The sequence below is a fragment of the Monodelphis domestica genome, chromosome 3, assembly GCF_027887165.1.
Source record: "Monodelphis domestica isolate mMonDom1 chromosome 3, mMonDom1.pri, whole genome shotgun sequence".
NCBI classification, from domain to species: Eukaryota; Metazoa; Chordata; class Mammalia; order Didelphimorphia; family Didelphidae; genus Monodelphis; species Monodelphis domestica.
In genome coordinates this window covers 19,019,114-19,038,380 of record NC_077229.1, presented here as the reverse complement: position 1 = coordinate 19,038,380, position 19,267 = coordinate 19,019,114, and the positions used below count along the sequence as shown (strand labels likewise).

Below are 19,267 nucleotides of genomic sequence, written 5' to 3'. Positions count from 1 at the left end.
ACCTGCGTGGCTTGATTGTATGAAAGGAGGCCTGAAGAGACGACCGATTAGGAGGCTCAGTCCATCACAGCCTCAGCTGGGGAGGATGGCAGAGACATCAGAAAGTCAGCCTGCATTTACTAACCAGCTTAAAGCTGGGGACCCAAAGAGAGGCAGAAGACAATCCCTGGGGGCAGCTGGGTGGTTCAGGACAGAGAGCCAGGCCTAGAGATGGGAGGTCCTGTGTTCAAATCTGGCCTCCTTGTTGCATGACCCTGGGCAAGTCACTTAACCCCCATTTGCCTTGCCCTTTTCCTAAGCTCTTCTGCCTTGGAACCAGTACTTAGTATAAGACAGATGAGATGGTAAGGGATAGAAGCGACGAGCCTTGCCTTCAGGGAGCTCCCAGTCTCAACAGAGAGATGACATGCAAACTCCTCTGTCCTAAGGCGGGATCAGCTGGAGTGATGTCAGAGGAAGGCAGCAGTGTTATGGGGATCAGGAGAGGCTTCTGACTGAGACACAAGGGAAGGGGGAAGCAGCCACACTAGGAAGCAGATGTGAGGCAGAAGCCGGTGGGAGAAGCCTACAAACCAGGAAGGGCCTTAAAAGTCAAACACGGGATTCCTATTCTGTTCTGGGGAGGGGGCATGATCAGGTCTGCACTAGGAAGATAGCTTTTATTTTTGCCCTCACCCCTCACTTCAGTATCAGTTCTAAGACAGAAGAGCAGAGAAGGCTAGGAAAGCTGGGTTAAGTGACTTGCCCAGGATCACACAGGAAGTGTGAGGCCACATTTGACCTCAGGTCTTCCTGCCTCCGGGGCTGGCATGCTACCCAGCGGTCCCTAGGTAGAAGCTAAATGGAGAGTGGATAAGAGTGAGGGCACAGACTTGACGTGATCCAGGCATGAGGAGGTGGAGAGGGCCTGCACCGAGAGACTCACAGTGTCAAGGAGGGAGGAAAAGGAGCTGTGTCTGAGAGATGTCACGGAGGTAGAAACGACAAGGCGACGATGACAGTGGAGGGCGCCCGCCCTGGCGGTACCCTTGACAATGCAAGATTTAAATGAATGTGCAACAGTTCCAACAACAACAACAACAACGCATTATATTTTATAAAGTTTATTAGTAATCACTTGAAGTAGAAAGAAAATGAAACTAAAAGAGGTAGAAGTTCAAACCTGATTATCTAACAAAAATAAACCCAAGTAGTTCTGCCCGCCCAGAAAACCCTCTTCAGCAGCCGAGATTCCGGGGAGGGAGACAGAGGCAGAGCTACACAAAACTTATATCCTCCCTGCATTAGCATGTAACACAAGAAGGAACATGGAATGCTGGGAGAGAGCCCTGGGGAGCAGGTTCTAATTACACAACAGCAGTGGGCAAGTTTGGGAGAGGGGAGAGATAAGGAGCAAAGAGCTCGGCTCTGGACGGGCTGAATTTAAGATCTGGCTGGAAATGCCCATTAGGCCAGTGCAGAGGTCAGGACTGGACAGAGCAGGCCGAGTCCTTGGAATAGAGGTCAGCCAGCAAAGGAGAAGAAGGGAGGCCTGGACAGCTCGAGAGAAGAGGGCGATGGACGGGATCAGAGATTGCAGAGGGCAGGACAGCGAGGACTGAGAACAGGCCGCTGGATTTGGGATTAAGGGGTCAGTGTTAGTGGAGGTAAGGTAGGAGGCCAGACTGCAAAGGGATGAGAGGGAAGGAAGTAGATGGCCTTCCCCAGAAGGGAGGAGAGAGCGGAGCGGGGGGGAACAGGGGGTCAATTGAGGTTTTCTGGAGGCTCAAGGCAGGTGGGCATGTCAGTATGAGGATGGGGAAGAGGGAGGGCTGGAGAGATGGAGTGGAATGAATGAGAAGGAAGAGTGAGGGATGCCGGGGAGACTTCAGCCCCGTGACAGCAACAGAAGCACGTCCTGTTTCATTGATGGGGGAGGGGGTGTCGTGTACTCTTTGATGACGGGAGGAAGCACGTCTCCGGGCCTGCCCTAACCTCCGGGCTGCCCTCCAACCCTGCGTCTCCAAAAGGCCTTGCAGACCCCAGACTCCTCCTCGGCCCCTCCACCTGGGCCACATCCATCATGGAGGTGGTGAGCAGCGGCCAGAGCTCTGGGCCCAGCATCAGGAAGGCCTGGCTCCGATCTGGCCAGCCGAGGGATCCTGGGCAATCCCTTACGCCCTATAAAGTGGTGAAAGCCCCACCTTTCGGAGCTGCCGTGAGGCTCAAGCGGGCTAATGTTGGTAAAGCGCGTGGCGCAGTGCCTGCACATAGAGATGCTTCTTCCCTCCTTCCCTCGCTCCAGTGCAGCCCCCCCCCCCCCAGCTGGAGTAGCTGCCGGAGGTCTGTCTGCCCCAGGCCATCCTCCACCCAGCTGCCCGAGGGATCGTCCTCAGTCGGGCCTGGCCCGGTCCCTTCGCCGCCCCATTCGGGCGTCCCTGCTTTGACATTTGAAGCCCTCCTTCCCACGGCCCCTCCTCCATGCTTCCTCAGGCACGGACTGTCTTCTGCCTCTCCTTGCATCACCTCACGGGCACCTAAGACGTGTTTGTTGACCGACTACCCGCCCTCCTCGGCCTCAGGCCTCCTACAGGGGATATCGGAGGAGGGCTCTCTGTCCTGGCCCCCTTCCCCAGAGGGGAAAGAGCCTAGAGCACTTAGGTGCCCGCACATGGCCAAAGTCCAGCTTCCTCTGACCGCCTTGCCAGCTGGGCCGCGGAGATGGAAGGGGCGCCGTTCCTCCGCCCGGCCGGCCCGGCCCTGCCACGAGAACTCTTTCTTGCCTCTCAGGTCAAAGTCATGAGGAGCCTGGACCACCCCAACGTGCTCAAGTTTATTGGGGTCCTCTACAAGGACAGGAAGCTGAACCTGCTGACAGAATACATCGAGGGGGGCACCCTGAAGGACTTCCTGCGCAGCGTGGTCAGTCCTGGGTCTGCGGGCCCGATGTAGGTTTGGGGTCAGAGGCCTCGCATACGAATCCAGAAACCGGGTTCTAGATGGGAGTCGAGAGAGTCTGGGCCAAGAGCATGGCTTCGAGCCCCTCTCTGCGCCCCAGGGAGCCTCCGAGGCCCCCTCCAGTCTCTCCTCTTCGCTTACAAAGTAAGGGGTTGGGACCCCTGCGGTGGGCAGTGCCGCCCTGGCATGAAGGGCTCTTCGGGCTCTGGGCAGCTTCCCTTTTCCCTCATGGTGCTTCTTGTCCTGCAGGACCCGTTTCCCTGGCAACAGAAGGTCAGCTTTGCCAAAGGAATTGCCTCCGGGATGGTGAGTAGGTCCAGAGCCACCCTTCAGTTCCCTGGGGAGAAGCCCGAGTTGGGGCCCAATGCAACCCCGAGCCTGGGCCAACCGGAACCATTAGCCGGGTCTCCTCGGATGTAACGGGAATGCCAACACTCTTCCAGGGGTGAGGGCAGGGTCTTGGGTTCGACCACAGCATCTAGTGCCGTATTCATCCATTCCTTCCTTCCTTCAGCGTGGGAGTTTGGAGGGGCCGGACTTGAAGTCCGGGGTCCTGGGTTCCAATCCCAACTCTAACGTTTCGTGATTTTGTGAATGTGGAAGAGGGAGGGAAAGGAAATGTGTACGTGGCGAACTTTGATGAACGCTGGGCTCACGTTGCTCCAAACGTTCGGGGAAGGGAGAGTCCCCTTCTCTGAGAGGGCTTCCTGGAAGAGGTGACAAGCAGATGGGGAGGGTGACGGCGCCTAGGACATGAAGTGAGCAAAGCTATGGAGGCAGGAAATGAGCAGGCGGGTTTAGGGAGCAGAATTAATCCAGTTAGACTAGAGAAGACGTGAAGGAGAGCCAGGCTGCGAAGGATAGAAGAAGGCCTTAAGGACTAGGCTGAGGCGTTTGTACAGTTCATCAGTGGTGAAGAAAAGGAGCCGTTTAAGGTTGTTGGTCGCCGGAGCGGCCGATCGGAGCAGGCCGGGGAAGCCTAGGTCGGTCAGTTAGCTGGGACAGAGGGGTCAGCCGGAGACGGTGGCGGGCCGGGAGAAGCACGCGTCCCCCGCTTAGTCCCTGGGCGGGTGGGGGACGAGCTCGGGCTTTTGACGTTCCTGTGGCTGGCGCAGGAGACAGACGGACAGACGCTGAGCCCGGCCTGAGGGCGCTGCTGAGAGGACGGCTTCCGGAGCCCATTCGAGATGCTGCCATGAGCTGGGGGGTGCCTGAGTGGGAGGGAGCCCTGGGGGAGGGGAAAACAAAACAGCCAGTTATTGGCCAATGAAGGAAGAGACTCGGGGCAGGAGGGCCTTCCTTGAGCCACCCAACAGCTGCTGGGTGCCAAGCTGGAAAGCAGCCGTAACTGCCCTTGGGTGACGGTCTAGGAAGGGGGCAGGCTGGGGACCGGGCCATGACGGACAGCCGCCAGGAAATCTAGAGAGCCTTCCTGGGAGAGGCAGCAGCGAGGACACCACAAGCCGGGGACGCAGGACGCGGTCGGGGCCAGCAAGTCCGGCCCTTCAGCTCCAGGCTGACCGTAGGCATTGGGCAGCCTGAGAGGTGTGGGCCAAAGGAATGGCACTGCAGCAGTCCGACGTCTGCTCAGTTCTGTAAAGGCTGGTCTGGAGAACACCGGGCAGAGGGAGACGGGCTGGGGGGGGAGGAGAAAGAAGGCGCCTCGGCGCGTTGGTAGGCAGGAAAGGAGCCGGGGGGAGGCGGGGGTTCGGAAGGACCCGTTGGGCTGTCTGAGGAAGCCTGTGGGCCCCTTTCCAGAAGGAAGATTTTAGATGTATCAGAGAAAGCCATCCTGGTGCTCCGTGGGGCCCCACTCAGGTTCTAGAGAGATGGAGGGAGAGCGGGGAGAGGAGACCGCGGAAGCATTTTGACGTCTTTAACTGATTAACGAAAACAGAAGGAAGTGCCGATGAGCAGGAGTTGGGGGTTTGCTTTTCTAACAATTTTTGGCGATTGCTTTCTGACCTTCCCATTCAGGTTCTCCCTTCTGGAGGTGAGAAATGCGTTCAGGCAGTGTGTACTTCCGTGCTGTGCATGCTGGGATAGGAGACACGTGCCACACGTGCGCTTAAAAACTCACCCAGGAAGTAGAGTGGAGGCTGGCCGGCCTTGGTCCGCGCTCAGACTCCACCACTTCCTTCTTTAGCTGCGCATAGATGGCATTTTTGGGGCATATCTGGGGACCTTGTTTTTGGTCCTTGTAGCATATTTCTGGTAGTGTGTACACGGTTCTGGTCTAAGTAGGACCGTTTTTAAGTCATGTGTTGCAGGTTAGTTAGGTGGCTTGGTGGAGAGCCAGGCCTAGAGGCAGGAGGTCCTGGGTTCAGATGCGACCTCAGACACTGCCCAGCTGTGTGACCCTGGGCAAGTCACGTAACTCCCATTGTCTAGCCTCCAAACCAATATCAGTTCTGAGCCAAAAGGGTTTTTCAAAAGAAAGAAATAAGCCTGCCTTTGAGAGGGACATCTTCCGGCGAGCTCTGACAGAAGAGCTGGACCTCAGCTGATGCTCCTCCATGCTCCCTTCCATTCCAGGCATATCTGCACTCCATGTGCATCATTCACCGAGATCTGAACTCCCACAACTGCCTCATCAAGCTGGTGAGTGCCCTGGGTGCTCCGGGGAGGCGTGCAGGAACTGTTTTAGCCATGAGCCAACAGACCTTTCCCTTCTGCGCCAGATGCCAGGCTCTGGGGCCCCTGGCTCGGGGCAAGGCCTGCCGTCCTCTAGCGTCCACCCCGCTTTCCGGCTCCCTTCTCTGGGGTGTCGCTCCCTCCCCCTCGTCCATCTCGGCCCTCCTCTCCGTTGGCACCCCGAGCCTCATTCGCCTGCCCTGTCAGACGTGGCTTCTTCTCGGCCCTCCTCACGTGCTCCAGAAGCTCCCTTCCGGGGCAGACTGCCCTTCTTGGGCCCTTCTCCCTGCGCCTGTATGCTGAGAGACAAGGGCTGGGGAGGGAAGAAGCACCGCCCGCCCCGAGGAGGGTGAGCGACGCTTTGTGTCTTTGGTCAGGACAAGACGGTGGTGGTGGCTGATTTTGGGCTCTCGAGGCTCATCGTGGAGGAGAGGAAGAAGCCCACCCCGGAGAAGGCTTCCGCCAAGAAGCGCACCCTCCGCAAGAGTGACCGCAAGAAGCGCTACACCGTGGTGGGGAACCCTTACTGGATGGCCCCCGAGATGCTCAATGGTGAGGCGTCTGCCCCGGGGGGCAAGCTTGGGCTCCACACTTCAGGCACTCTTCGTGCTGACGTCTTTGCCCTCGTTACCCTGCTGCAGAAGCGCCTCAGCGACGGCAGAGCCAGGCCCGAGGCCGGGTTCTCTGAGCCGAGGCCTCTGTACTCGCGTTCCCCAGACTCCTCCCTGGCCAGGGCTCATCCGGGCCAGCTTCTGGACTCTGTCCTAGACGGCCAGGCCTGGGGCCTGCCAAGTCATCTCGGCGTCAGACGCAGGGCTCTCGGGGCTCGGGGCTGCTCCTTGGCGTCCCTTCTTGCTGAATAAGGGCTTGCAGGGTCCCCCCACCCACACCGCCACGAGCGCCTCCCGACGGACCCAAGGCCGGCTACCAAAGGAGATGTCCTCAGGCCCCTTCTTTCGTGTTCCCCTAGGAAAGAGCTATGACGAGACGGTGGACGTCTTCTCCTTTGGAATAGTTCTCTGTGAGGTGAGTTGAGCGCTCCGTGCCGGACCCTGGCTCAGCCCGATGGACGCGCAGGGGCGGCCTCGGCTCGGCCTTTTCCTCTTCCTTGGCACAGGCGGCGGCAGCCCTTTAGGGGGACAGGCTTTTCTCCAACAAGAAGGAGGCAGGACCCCGGCCCTCGGCGAGGGTATAGCCTGGTGGGACCCGCCAACTTGCCATACTTGAAGCGAAGACAAATCGCTCGCTTTCCTTCATGTGGCCCTTCTCTGCCGGTGCAGATTGTAGCCCATCTGTTTAATTGCACAAATACTTGCAGGAACAAGGAAGGCCCTGTGCTCCGTGCAAGGGAGGCCAAAGTGATGAAAGGAGCCAGAGGCGATGAGGGCGCCCCAGTGAGGCTCGACTGCTGGCCTTGGGATCCGGGAGCCAGGGATTCCTATCCTCCTTCGCTTTTTTATTTATTGACTTAGTTTTTAATTTGCAGCTACTCTCGGCTCTTCTAGAAGGGGGCCCTTGTCTTATTGCCAGGCACACTCTGGCCTTTAGCCCTGCTAGGCTGCTTTCTCAGCTCCTGTTCACATGCTACCAAATCCTTGAGAAAGGGCCCCAAACGTGCCTCTGGCCTTGCTCCAGATTTGTGACTTCTTCTCCGCCAGACCCTCTCTGCTCCATGGCAGCCCTTTTATTTTCCCTGGCTGCTAATTGCCACAGCAGCCATGCCAGACATGCTCCTCCCTCCCTCTTGACAGAGGACTTCCCTTCCTGTGATTAGGAAATTGAGGCCACCCACCATGGACTCCTCCCTCTCCCTCCTCTACCCCTCCTGACCCCTCCTCATCCCACCACACACACACACACACACACACACACACACACACACATTCTGCCCTTTAATGAGTCTGTGATACAGAGATGGGCGAAGCTTGCCTAAGCAAACCCCTCCTCCTCTGGGAGATGGTGGCCTCTGTCATCCCTTTTCTTTTTCTCTTATTTCAGGCTCTCCTTTTACCCACCAGCTCCTTCCTTGTCAGGCCTTCCTCAGCCTTAAAAAAAACTCTTCTTGGCCTTACCTTTACATCACCCTCGAATGATGACCCACCTCCCTCCTTTCCATCTCATCACTGAACTTCTGGAAAGGCTAGTCTGCCCTCCTTGCCTCCCACTTTCTTACAGCTCCCATTCGCACCTCAGTTCTGTGAAATCAAACTCCAGAAGCTATGGCTCAGCTGCAGTTGATGCCTCCCAGGTGGCCTGTGATTGGTCCAGTAGCCTTTTTTTTTTCAGTTCTCCTCTGGGCCTGCCTGCAGCCCTTGATGCTGTGATCATTTGCTTTGCTCCTCTGGCATCTGGGAGCCTGCTTTCTGTCTGATGACTGCTCAGTGGATCCTTTAGAATCCTTGTTGTCATCCCGGTCGATGACTTGCTCAAGGAGCACGAATGCCCACCAAGACTTTGCTCCAGAGCCTGTTCTCCTCTTTCCTGGCAATCCCGTTAGTTTGCATAGATCCAGATCATTCTGAGATTGACCTCCTGTCCCCCGGGACTCTTGTGCGTCCCTCCAACCTTGCTGGAGGGTTAGGGAGCCAAGGAGTCTGAAATGGAGCCCATTAGGATTTTTTCAGGAGTCAGTTGCCCCTGGTTGTTTGTGGCACTCTCCAAGTCATCCAGGGGTGTGACTTCCCATTCCTTTCATCCCCACAGCCAGTCTGTTTCTACAGCTTGGTGGTCCTCACCCCTAAGGGGGTTCTCTTCTCTCTTGACTGGCACAGACCCCCACTAGGTTCATAGCTTCCTCATTGGTCTCATCTTACTTCCTGTCTCTTCTCTCTGGGGATCATTGTGGTCCATGGAAGAACCCTGGATCTGGAGTCAGGGCCTAGCTGCCAGCCTCTTTCTGCCACCTCCTATGTGGGCAACATTGATCATTCCCTGGACCTCTCCTGTAAATCTTGGTGGGAGGCCAGATGGCCTCTAGGGTGTCTGGAATCCTTTGCTCTCTCTAATTCCCATAGAAGACCAGGATTGGACTTGGTGGCCTCTGAGGCTCCTTTTTGTTCTAAGTATTCAGGCCTGTGAACCCCCTGTCCACCCAGCTCTGACCATGTTATCCCCTCCCTCCTCCAGAGCCCTTACTAGCTCCCTTCTGCCACTGAGATAGAATACAGACTCCTCAGCCTTCTAGCCACCATTTGCCATTCCAGCCTTGGTTCCTGGAAATGTGTATCTCCCCTACTCTCTAGTCCTCTCCCTATTTGCTGTCCCTCCTTAATTGTGGCCTCTGAGCTGTTGTCCAGATGGTCCCCCATGTCTGGAATGCCCTTACTCCTCCCCGAATTCCTCCCTCCCTTCTAGCATAGCTCAGGTGAAAATTCTTCTGCACTTCTTCCCTTTTGAAGTTAATCTCTCACATCCTTTCAAAATCTATGGGATACAGCCAAAGCAGTACTCGGGGAAATTTATATCCTTTATTGCATATATTAACAAATTGGGGGGGGGCAGAGGTCAATGAATTGGGCATGCAAATTAAAAAACTAGAAAGTGAACAAATTAAAAGTCAGATGAAGACTAAATTAGAGATCTAAAAATCAAAGGAGAAATTGGTCAAATTGAAAGTCAAAGAACTGTTGAGTTAATAAATAAGACTAGAAGCTGGTACTTTGAAAAAATAAAATAAAATAAGACAAAGTACTGGTCAATCTAATTAAAAAAAGGAAAGAAGAAAACCAAATCGACAGTATCCAAGTTGAAAAGGGAGACCTCACCTCCAACGAATTTAAGGCAGCCATTAGAAACTATTATGCCCAACTATGTGGCAATCTAGGTGATATGGATGAATATTTACAAAAATATAAATTGCCTAGATTAACAAGAAATAGAACACTTAAATAATCCCATATCAGAAAAAGAAATTGAACAAGCCATCAAAGAACTCCCTAAGAAAAAATCCCCAGGGCCTGATGGATTCCCAAGTGAATTCTATCGAGCATGAAGTTAATCTCTCAGCATCTGGGTTGTGAGTTTATAAGCTCCCGGAGTGTGGGGGCTGTTGGGTTTTTGTCTTCATGTCATTTCCAGCCTCTGGCTCCTCATGGTCAGGCCAAAATAGTTGCTGAATTAGATTGGAGACTGCCACCACAGCTGGGAGCTGAGGAGTGGCTGCAACCCAAGGAGGAAATGCTAGGAGTCCTTCAGGAAGGAGGAGCATCCCGTGTAGTTGGGCAGGAGGGGTTGGTCCCAGGTAGCCCCTGGCCTCCTGTGAGGTTGGGGCAGAAGAGCCCAGGGGCTTCCTGGGACTGTCCTGAGCTTCCTCGTGTTCCTATTTTGCACTTCCACCCAAAGCTTGCCCTTTTTACCTGCTCCTGGAGAAGGGGCTTAGTTCTGCTCCCTTCCTGATCTTCCCTCGTTTCCCGTGCAGATCATTGGGCAGGTGTATGCAGACCCTGACTGTCTCCCCCGCACACTGGACTTTGGCCTCAACGTGAAGCTTTTCTGGGAAAAGTTTGTGCCCACAGACTGTCCCCCGGCCTTCTTTCCCCTCGCTGCCATCTGCTGCAAACTCGAGCCGGAAAGCAGGTGAGAGGCCCATTTTCTGTCCGGTAGGTCCCAGTGGTGAGGGGTCTCTGGGCCAGCCCCAGGCTTCCCTCCTGCCTGGCTCCCTGAACACAAAGGATCAGCGCAGCCCCAGAGTCAGTCCTTGGGGCACTGACAAGGAGCCATCCAGGTGGCTGTAGAGAGGACACATTCATCGTGAGGGATCTGTTGAGCTCTCAGCCGTGATTCTGGGAGACAGAACGAGGTAGCAGAAGCGCTCTGGTCCGGAGTCACAAGGCGAAGGCCAGGCTCCGGCTCTGGATGCCTCGCTGAGCTTCGTGAGCTTGGCCCAGACCACGACCTCTCCTCTGAAATGGGGATGGTGTGGTCCAGCCTGGCTCACAGGTCTGCTCTGAGAAGCGCGCGTGGCAGTCCGGTCGTGAGCGAGTCCGATGTACGTGAGGGAGCTCGCACCTTCCCAGGCCGGCGGGGAGAGCTGGAGTCCGGCCTTCTGTGGCGACATGCAGGCCCCCCACCCTGAGGTGCTGCTTGTATTTCTTTCCAGACCCCCATTCTCAAAACTGGAAGATTCCTTTGAAGCACTTTCCCTTTACCTGGGAGAACTGGGGATCCCCCTCCCCTCAGAGCTGGAAGAGCTGGACCACGACGTGAGCGCGCAGTACGGGCTGAGCCGAGAGCCCTTGTCCTAAGCTCTTCCCCGGGCCGCCAGCGGTGTGGACAGGAACGAGGCGCCCAGCCACCTGGAGGGCATTAGGACAAGGCACTGCCCGTCTGGAGCCGTGGCACAGCCCTCTGCAAGTGGAAGAAGCCGTTCTCTGCTACCTCCTCCGGAGGAAACCGTGCCCGACACTACTGCTCAGGAGATTCATCTCTGGGGCACGCGGGGTGCCTCGTCCCCATCTCCAAACGCAACCCTCCACTGCAAGCTGTGAAGCGACGCCCGGCTCCTCAGCCAGGGAGAATCTGGGACTTTGGGAGTAGCTGGGGACGGGCCGTCCACACCCGCCCTGGGAAGAATCCAGAGGGCTGGGATTCCTCCCCTCCTGGGCAGAGGCCTGAAGCAGCCTCTCCCCCGAAGAGGCCTCAACTGGCCTCTGCCACCCTAGACGTGTGCGAGCAAAGCGTGCCTGTGGTGCCAGCTAGCAAGCCCCAGCCTGCCCCGCCGCCCCTCTGGGGAAGGGCCCAGGGACCACAGCATCACTTCTCGGAACCTAGAACGTGCTTTACGGCAGGCAGCCAGAAGGGAGAGGGAACGAGGGTGGATGGGCCCCAAGCTAGCGAGGGTGGACGTTCCCTGGTACTGGGCATCTCCACTCCGGTGGGCACCCTCGCCCGGCTCAGCGGGGGGGCTCTAGTCGCCCCTCTTCTGAGGGATGGGGGGGAGAAGAGCAGGGAGCCCCGAAGCCAGGCTGACCCGCCACCCCCTGCCCTTTTCCCAGCCATCCTGGAGCGAGCCCAGACCCAGAAAGGAATCCCGAGGAGCAGCCCCCAGACAGCTTCATGTGGCTCTAAGCCCTCCCCAAGACGCATAAAGGGGCGGCCGGGGGCTGTTCGCTTCTGTTGGCCCCATTGACAGAAATCTGTGAAATAATGTACGTAGTCTGAGGAAGGCTGGAGCTGCTTCTCATCTCCAGACTCGAGTTTACTTTTTTCCCTACTGAGCTGGGTAGTACCAGCTGTGGCCTCCTCAGTGGCAGGATGTGGCGGGCCTGACGGAGGAGGACCCTCGGGAGGTCCGGGACGGTCAGTCAGGTGAGAGGAAGCGGGCCGCAAGCATCCTTCCCCTGGCAGGCCAAGAACCCATGTTTGTGGTGGGTGTAAAGAGGGGAGCCCATCCCGGCCATGGGGCCAACTTAATAAATTAAGCAATAAATAGAGTTGATGGAACCAATGTCAGATTATTGGGGCTTTGGATTGGATCCGAGCAAGAGATCAGAGTCCAAGGAGCTGGTTTGGACTTGGCCCCTGGGGTCCCCCCAGATCCAGCTGCCACTAGTTACCCACCAGCAGTGTGGCCTCGGACCATGGTTTCCCTCATTTTTGAAGTGAGTGGTTTGGATTAGAATTGCAAAGGCTACCTCCAGAATTCCCAGTTCTAGGCTCCCTCCCAGCCCCAATACCCCCAGTTCTAGGCTCCCTCCCAGCCCCGATACCCCCAGTTCTAGGCTCCCAGCCCCGATACCCCCAGTTCTAGGCTCCCTCCCAGCCCTGACATTCTGCGTTCTAAGGTCCCCAACCTTCTATCTGCACAGTTATGGAATGAAGCGAACATAGGTCTCCTCTAGCCTCACTGAAAGAGACCTGTTCCTAGACTTGGTCTCAGTGCCTGGCACATAGGCCAATGCCCAGCCCATGGCGACGCCAGACGTGAAGGCATCCAGGCTCCCAGGTGCTCATGTCGGGGGCAAACTTCAGAGTGGAGCCTCAGCTGGGGGTCCAGGGCCTGCTGTCTAAAAGCTCCCCCGAGACCCTCTGTCCCCGGCTCCCTCTCCACCCCTGGAACACTAGATTAGTGCTGGCGGAGCTGGAAGGGCCCAAAGAGGCAGCGACGCGCCTGAGGTCACCCGGTGATTAGCAGAACCGGAATCCTCCGCCGCGCCACTCCCCTCTGATGAGCTGAGCTGTGTTGGGGGCAGAGCTGGGGCGGCTCCCGGAGAGCCCGGGTAAAGCGGGGAGCCGCAGCCCACTGTCAGGAGGGTGTTTCTGTGCTCACTGGGGCACCCGAGCCAAGGACCACAGGACAGGCGGTGCGTTTTGTCCTGTTTAATAGGGCTTCGCCGAGTTGGATCCCGAGTGGCCTCCTGCCCGCGGGTGCAGGTGTTCGGTGAGGTATAGAAAACAGAGATGGGCAAAGGCGCCGGAGCCATTCACGCAGCCTTGGGGGCGGCCCCCGTGCCAGCCAGTCTTAGGGATGCCAGGGGCTGCCCCAGGGCAGGGCACACTGCTGGGCCTGGCACATTCGCACACACACACACATGCAGCCGCTTGGATTGGGGGCAGGACCAGTCACACGTATGCACACACACGCAGCTGCTTGGATTGGGGGGCAGGACCAGGCACTCCCTCCCTCGTAAGGCCTTATGAGTAACGGAGGGAAAGTCGGAGGAGCCCGGCAGGAGCGATTCGGAGACGCTGACCCCGAGGGAATGAGCCTGTCCTGGGCTGCCAGCCTGCCCAGAGGCAGGAAGGACTGCCAGAACCATCTACTTCCCTCTCTCGGAGCCTCGAGCTTCTGCCAGCCTCTGGGGGGTCCCACACGGAGCGCATTCCTGAGACCGTCGGGAAGTGTCTAATATCGTCCTCGGCCCTACACTCCTGGCCCCGACTCCCTGGGTTGGCCGGAGGCACCTGCCTGTGGCCCCAGGAACAGCCTGGTGACTCCCCCTTTTTCTAGCACGCAGAGCTCTGTTTCGAGGTGCACAAACTGAGTTCCGGCCACGGAGGGCCGTGGCAAGTCCCCGGGCCCAAACGATAGAGGCCGCTTTCCCCGTGGCCTCTCCCTCGGACCCGGGCAAGGCCGCCATCTTCCTGAACTACAGAGGTGACAGTACGGGCACCGGGAAGAAGGCCATGTGGAATGCTAGAGCACAAAAGGTGTCCCCGGGACAGGCCACCCCAGCCCTGGCTTGAGCGGTGGGAAGCCCCTGTGCCCAGCACCCCTCTAGCCACAGGTGACCCCTGCCCTGAGGGACAGAAAGGAGTGGATGGACGGCCTCCCCGGAGGCAGAGGGGCCGTCCTGCCGTGTCCCTCCCAGCGCGGGCTCAGGCCCCCGGCGTGCCGGCCCGGCCCATGAGGGGCGCATCACCGTCCCTGGCGTCCCCCACGGGTGTCTGCCGGCCGTGGACCACGACGACCTTCTCATCTACCACGTCGCACGTGGGGTTGGTGAAGGCGGACAAGGGCAGGCTGACCCGCTGCATCTCCCGCTCATAGGCCTTCTGCTCATGGTGCTCTTTGAGGTCCTTCCCCCTGACGGAAAGCAGATCCGAGTCACGGAGGCGCCCGCCCAGTTCTGCCTGTCCCGGCCTCTGACCTTTCTCAAAGGGCCTCATGGAGGCCCAGGAGAAGCAAGCCTGGCGTTGAGGCCGTGCAGGGAGAGCTTACCCGCTTTCCTGGCCTGGATCAGAGCCACCCTGGAGCTCGGCCTGGCCGGGGGGACGCAGGGGGGCCCTTTACATCCTCCCCACCACCCTGGGACAAAGCCGCCCCCCCAGCGGGCAAGAGCTCCAGCCCCGCTTCTGCTGCAGTAACGTGATCCCTGCCTTGCCAAAGGGCCAGAAACCAGAGCCAGGAGCCCGCCTGCCTGCCTGCCTGCCCGCCTGCCCGGCTTCCTCTTCCCAGGCTGAGGAGGGGCACAAAAACCCCACTGAGGCAACCCCAGCTTCCTCCCAAGCAGAGCCCAGCAAGGTGACCCCCTCCAGGGGGGAGTCAGGGAGCCCCCCAAGTCCCTCCTCAGTCCTCCACCAAGACCTCAGAGACCGTCTAGGCCAACACTCGGTTTACAATAGCAGAACCGGAGACCAGGAGAGGAGAAAGGCCTCCACTAGAGCCATGCAAGGAGTAAGCAGCGGAGGCAGAATTTGAACCCAGGCCTCACTTCCTGGACCACGGGGTCTGTAAGAGGTGTGTGCAGGGGAGGGGGAGGGCCCGTCCCACACTGACCTCTTGTAGACGTAGCCCAGGACGATGCCGGCCCCGATGGTGACAATGAGCGCCGTCATGGTGATCCCCAGGACGTAGCCTGCCAAGAAGAGGGGGGCGTTCAGGGTGGCTGGTCCCGAGGGATGAAGGGCCGGGTGGGAGCCCCAGGGGAGGCTGGGAGGAGGGCCAGGCCGTACCGAGGGTCCCGAGGTCCTTCTTCTCTGAGGCGCTCATCCTCACTCTCTGGCGGACCCCAATCACAGGCTGCACAGCCGCCGACTCACTGTGAGAAGGCAAAGAGTCGGCCACAGCGAAGACCTCCCCGTCGGCCCCCTGGGTTCCCTGAGACGCCTCTGCTTCGGTGGGGACGGGTGAGGTTTCCTGAGGAGGGGTCCCTGGAGGTAGAGGAAAGGGCGGCTGTCAGGAGGGACGGAGGTGGCTCCAGAGGATGCCAACTCCGGTGTCGGAGCCGGGCTGTGAAATCCCATCTCCTGCTGCCACCTCGATGGCTTTTTCTGTGACTGGTGTATGGCCCAGGGTAGGTCACCTAACCTGTCAGTCTCCATTTCCTCATCTATAAAACGGGGGCAACAAGAGCCCCTGCCCCATGGGACCGTGTCTGTAAGGTGTCACCATGTTGTTATTCCTGACTTCCCTCCCTGACTAGCACCCCAGGGCCATTTTGCCCAGGGTCTCCTCTGGACGTTTGGAACCACCGGCTGTGGCACAGATGCCCTGTTTATGCCTTTGTTTCTACAGCACTTGGCATCGCACCTGGCACATAGTAGGTGCTTCAGAAATGTTACCAACTTGTTCCCTGATGGGCGTTGCCTTGAGGAGTAGGGTGCAAGACATTTGAGGTCCAGGGTTCAAATTCTGACTCTGCCATTTACTAGCTCTGTGCCCTTTGTAAAGTGAGTGGGTCAACCCCAAGGGCCTGCTGGGAGGGCCCTTCTGACTTGTTGGATGACTTTGAGCCGGGGGCAGCTTTCGGGGGTCCTATCTAGCACTTTAAGGGTTATTGCAGGATAGGGCAGAGCAAGGTAGGACTCAAACTCAGGGCCCCGCTCTCATTCACAGGCTCTTCCAGCTATACCATACTGGTCGTTTGTGCAAAACCTTTTACATTTTCATTTTCCCCCCATGATCCTCCCTGTCTCTCTTCTGGCGCTAAGCTCTTCCCTATCCCTCTTTTGGGCTCCCCTAACTTACTGAGGAAAACATGGGCCTTTATGTCTAAAGGATGCCCTCCCGACACCACCGAGGAGGGCCTGGCTCCTGCTTGTGCGGAGCCAAGCCAGCCCACAAGCCTCGCTCAAAGGAAAGACGTTTTCCCCACCATGTAGACTAGCTTACAAGAGGGGGCTGCTTCAGGGGCGGGGGAACACGACCTCTAACCGCTTCCAGGAAAGCTGCGGGTTCCCTCTCTGGGCCTCAGTTTCCCCCTAAGTGGCCTAAGGCCCCTCCCAGCTCCGACAGCAGCGGGGTCACATTGATTGGATTCCTAGCTCCACCACTTGGTCCACGTCTCTTTCCCTCTCTGTAACAGCGGCTGGTCTGGGATCTCCGCGGCCCCTCCTAGCCCAGACCTCGAACTCGTCCTATGCCTCAGTTTCCCCGCCATGTCCCCGCCCCCCACAGGTTCTAAGAACATTCTTGTTTACCAGCGAGCTCGCCGAGGATGAGATCATGGGGAGCGGCCCTGGCGGCCAATGGGCTCTCAGCGCCGAGGCCCGGAGACAGCCACAGCCAATGGTGAGGTGGAGGGGGCGGGGCCAAAGGCGGAGCTAGAGCTGGGGTTGAGAGGAAGCGGGGGCGGGGCAGTTCTTGGGGGCGGGGTGAGGAGGCGGGCTCAGAAGCCGAGCCAATGGCGTGGAAGCAGGGGCGGGCCAAAGCGGCCTCTGGGTAGTGGCGGTACCTGCACACGGGACGGGCTCACAGCGCCGCTTCTCGGGGGCTCCTGACAAGCCGCTCACGTAACACCAGGGCCCCGCGGGGTCCGAGTCCGGGTTCCGGCAGAAGCTGTGGTTCTCCGCTACGGGTAGAGGCCGAGGGTGGAGGGGCCGGAGTCTGGCCCCCCGCCGAGATGCGCGCTGTGCGCCTCCTCCCTCACCTCGTTCCTCATCTCCTTCAGCCAGTTCTCCCCTCCCTCCCCCACCTCCTCCGTCACTTTCTCCCTCGCCTCCTCCCTCAACTCTTTATTCCCTCAGTTTCCTTCTTCAACTGCTCACTCAACTCCGTCCCTTCCGCTCTTCTTCTCCTACGCTTCTTCCCCTCCGCCCTTCGCCCTTCATCACTGCCTTCTCTCCCTCCTCCCACCCCCACCCCAATTCTGCCCCAGAATCCCTCCACCCACCTCCCATTCTCCCTCCGCCGGCACTCGGGGACCTTCCCATCCACTCCCGTGCCCACCCCCTCGCCCAGCGGCCCTCCCTCCTCACCGGTGGCGAGGATCTCTGCCCCCTGGCTTTGCACTTCCTGCCAATTGAGACAGAGCAGTCCCTGGGCAGCGGCGCTCTGGTCTGCTCGGTACAGATGGCCCCGGTCCCAGAAGCAGCCTGTGAGGGAGGAGGGGCGGGGGGGGGGGGCTCGGCATCTCCACGGGGCACGAGCTGGTAGCTAGAGGACCCTCCTGGTGCCCGGGCCAGCGAGGAGGGCGGCAGAGCCTCCGCAGGGGAAAGCCCTGTCACTTTGGAGTCCCCTAACACCCCGTGCAGCCCTGCTCCCCTCTGGACCTCAGTTTCCCCATCTGTAAAATGTGACCGAGAGGCTGAAGGGCCCTGCCAGAGCTGCCTGGAGCCCAGTGCTCAGTGGGTGGGCATCCCGCCTCCCTGGCTCTGGTGCATGGGACAGTTGTTCCTGTTATGTAAACCGGGCATGACTCCAGACCCCCCCATTCCCAAGCCTTCAGCTGGACCCCCCCCTTTGAACACAGCAGGAAATAAGGAGAAAATGCGCTGAGGGGAGCCCTGGGGCAGCTGCCTGGGCTCCGGGCTGCCCCCCGCCCGCTGCGCCTGATGGACTGACTGCCAGCGGGAGCCTCGCTTGCAGCTCCGCGGCGGCATCTCCAAACTGTGCCACCGGGAGGCCAGAGAGCGCAGCGCCCCGGCTCGGGTCCGACCAGCAAGCCCCGGGGCTGCTCCCCCGCTGCCTTTGTCCCGATGCCCAAGATGGATCTGCAGCCCCTCTGGCCCCGCTGCCCCAAGGCTGAGCTGGGGTGCCCAGGCTGCCCGTGGCTGGCAGCCCGCTGCGCGTTCCCCACTGCCGCCCACTCCTGCCCTCCCTCCCCGTAACTCCCCGCCAAGTTGCCGGGCCGGACTGGGGCTCACCTCCCCGGGACCCCGAGGCTGCGTCCAGGAGCGCCGTGCCCAGGAGCAGCAGCGCGGGCCCCCAGGGCAGGGGCAGGGGCAGCGGCATCCCGGAGCGCATCCTCGGCCGGGCTGGCCACCCCGCCGGCTGCTGGTCCTCCGGCTGCCCCGGCCAAGCGCTCGGCCGCTCGCTGCCCGGCTCCCCGGCCGGCCGCCTGGCTGCGGGTCGCTCGCTCGGAGGCTCGCCTGAGCTGCTCCGTGCTGGTAAACAGCCTCCCCCCAGCCCAGGAGGGGAGGGCGTTTGCAGCAGCAGCAGCAGCAGCCGGGCAGCTCCTGGGTCCTAAGGCGCGCTCGCTTCTCCAGCTCGCCCCGCCTGGGGCGCAGGGAGGCCCACAGGTGCCAGCCCCACGCCCGGCCGGCCGCGAGAGGGAAGGAGTGCCATCTCCGAGGGCCTCAGTGGGCAGGGCCGGAGGAATGGGCAGCTCGGCCCCAGGCACGGACTGGGGAGAGAGGAGGGAGCCCTCGTCAGAGGCTCTGGGCCATCCCCGAACAGAAAGCCGGGCAACAAGCCCCGGGAAGACCAGGAGTCCCATCAGAGGCGCCACTCCCAGCACCTGGGGAGGAGATATTTGTAAATCTGGAGAGAGGAGGCGCCAGCAACTGAGGAAAGGCTGAAGGTGCTAGCGGAGGCTAAAGTCAGGGAAGCCGGAAGGCAGAATATCCAAACGTGGGGTGCTGCCAAGGCAAAGGCCTGGTGTCTGGAGATTCAGTGTCAAGGAGGGCAGCGAGGCATAAAAAGCTGGGAAGAGAAGGAGGAGCCGGACCTTCCCCGCCAGGGTGCCCAAGCCTTTCTCAGCCTTCTTCAATCCCCTGAGCCTCCCGACAGGACTATTCCAGCGGAGCCACTCTTTATCTTGTTGTACACACTTGTTTGCCTCTTGTCTCCTTGAGGGCAGGAATTCTCTCTCCCCTCTTGCCATACTATTGTGCGATTTTTGTGCTTTAATCACCCCATTTGGGGTTTTCTTGGCAGACATTTAGGAGTGTTGAGCCATTTCCTTCTCATTTGCCAGATGAGGAAACTGAGCCAAACAGCATTAAATGACTTGCCCAAGGTCACAGCTAGTAAGTGTCTGAGGCGGAATTTGAACCCAGGTCTTCCTGACTCCAGCCTGGAGTTCTATCCAGGCAT

The 19,267-nt window shown here is 59.1% G+C and overlaps 2 protein-coding genes across 5 annotated transcripts in view; one reads left to right on the top strand and one right to left on the bottom strand.

Moving 5' to 3' along the window:
• The window catches only part of LIMK2 (LIM domain kinase 2), a 60,472-nt gene extending 48,460 nt beyond the window's left edge, over window positions 1-12,012 (top strand). For all 4 annotated transcript variants that reach the window (XM_007490438.2, XM_056821466.1, XM_056821467.1 and 1 more), the window contains 7 exons: window positions 2,770-2,901; window positions 3,187-3,243; window positions 5,473-5,538; window positions 5,949-6,123; window positions 6,542-6,597; window positions 9,989-10,146; window positions 10,670-12,012. In XM_007490438.2, the coding sequence (XP_007490500.1) occupies window positions 2,770-2,901; window positions 3,187-3,243; window positions 5,473-5,538; window positions 5,949-6,123; window positions 6,542-6,597; window positions 9,989-10,146; window positions 10,670-10,814 (789 nt within the window). In that variant the 3' untranslated portion in view covers window positions 10,815-12,012. The remainder of the gene's footprint in view (window positions 1-2,769; window positions 2,902-3,186; window positions 3,244-5,472; window positions 5,539-5,948; window positions 6,124-6,541; window positions 6,598-9,988; window positions 10,147-10,669) is intronic.
• An 861-nt stretch (window positions 12,013-12,873) lies between these two features.
• On the bottom strand, window positions 12,874-18,374 carry PIK3IP1 (phosphoinositide-3-kinase interacting protein 1). Its single transcript, XM_056821468.1, has 6 exons — window positions 18,097-18,374; window positions 17,209-17,325; window positions 16,686-16,802; window positions 14,965-15,162; window positions 14,789-14,867; window positions 12,874-14,095 (listed from the first exon to the last, which is right to left on the bottom strand). The coding sequence occupies exons 1-6, from the start codon at window positions 18,194-18,196 to the stop codon at window positions 13,888-13,890; spliced, it is 819 nt and encodes a 272-aa protein (XP_056677446.1). The 5' UTR covers window positions 18,197-18,374; the 3' UTR covers window positions 12,874-13,887.
• Between the last annotated feature and the right edge of the window lie 893 nt (window positions 18,375-19,267).

Coding starts and splice junctions, on each gene's coding strand:
- PIK3IP1 (XM_056821468.1), bottom strand. CDS start 18,196: ATGCGCTCCGGGATGCCGCTGCCCCTGCCCCTGCCCTGGGGGCCCGCG. Junction 14,868..14,964: donor GAAGGACCTCGGGACCCTCG/GTACGGCCTGGC, acceptor TCTTCTTGGCAG/GCTACGTCCTGGGGATCACC. Junction 14,096..14,788: donor CTGGGCTACGTCTACAAGAG/GTCAGTGTGGGA, acceptor GCTTTCCGTCAG/GGGGAAGGACCTCAAAGAGC.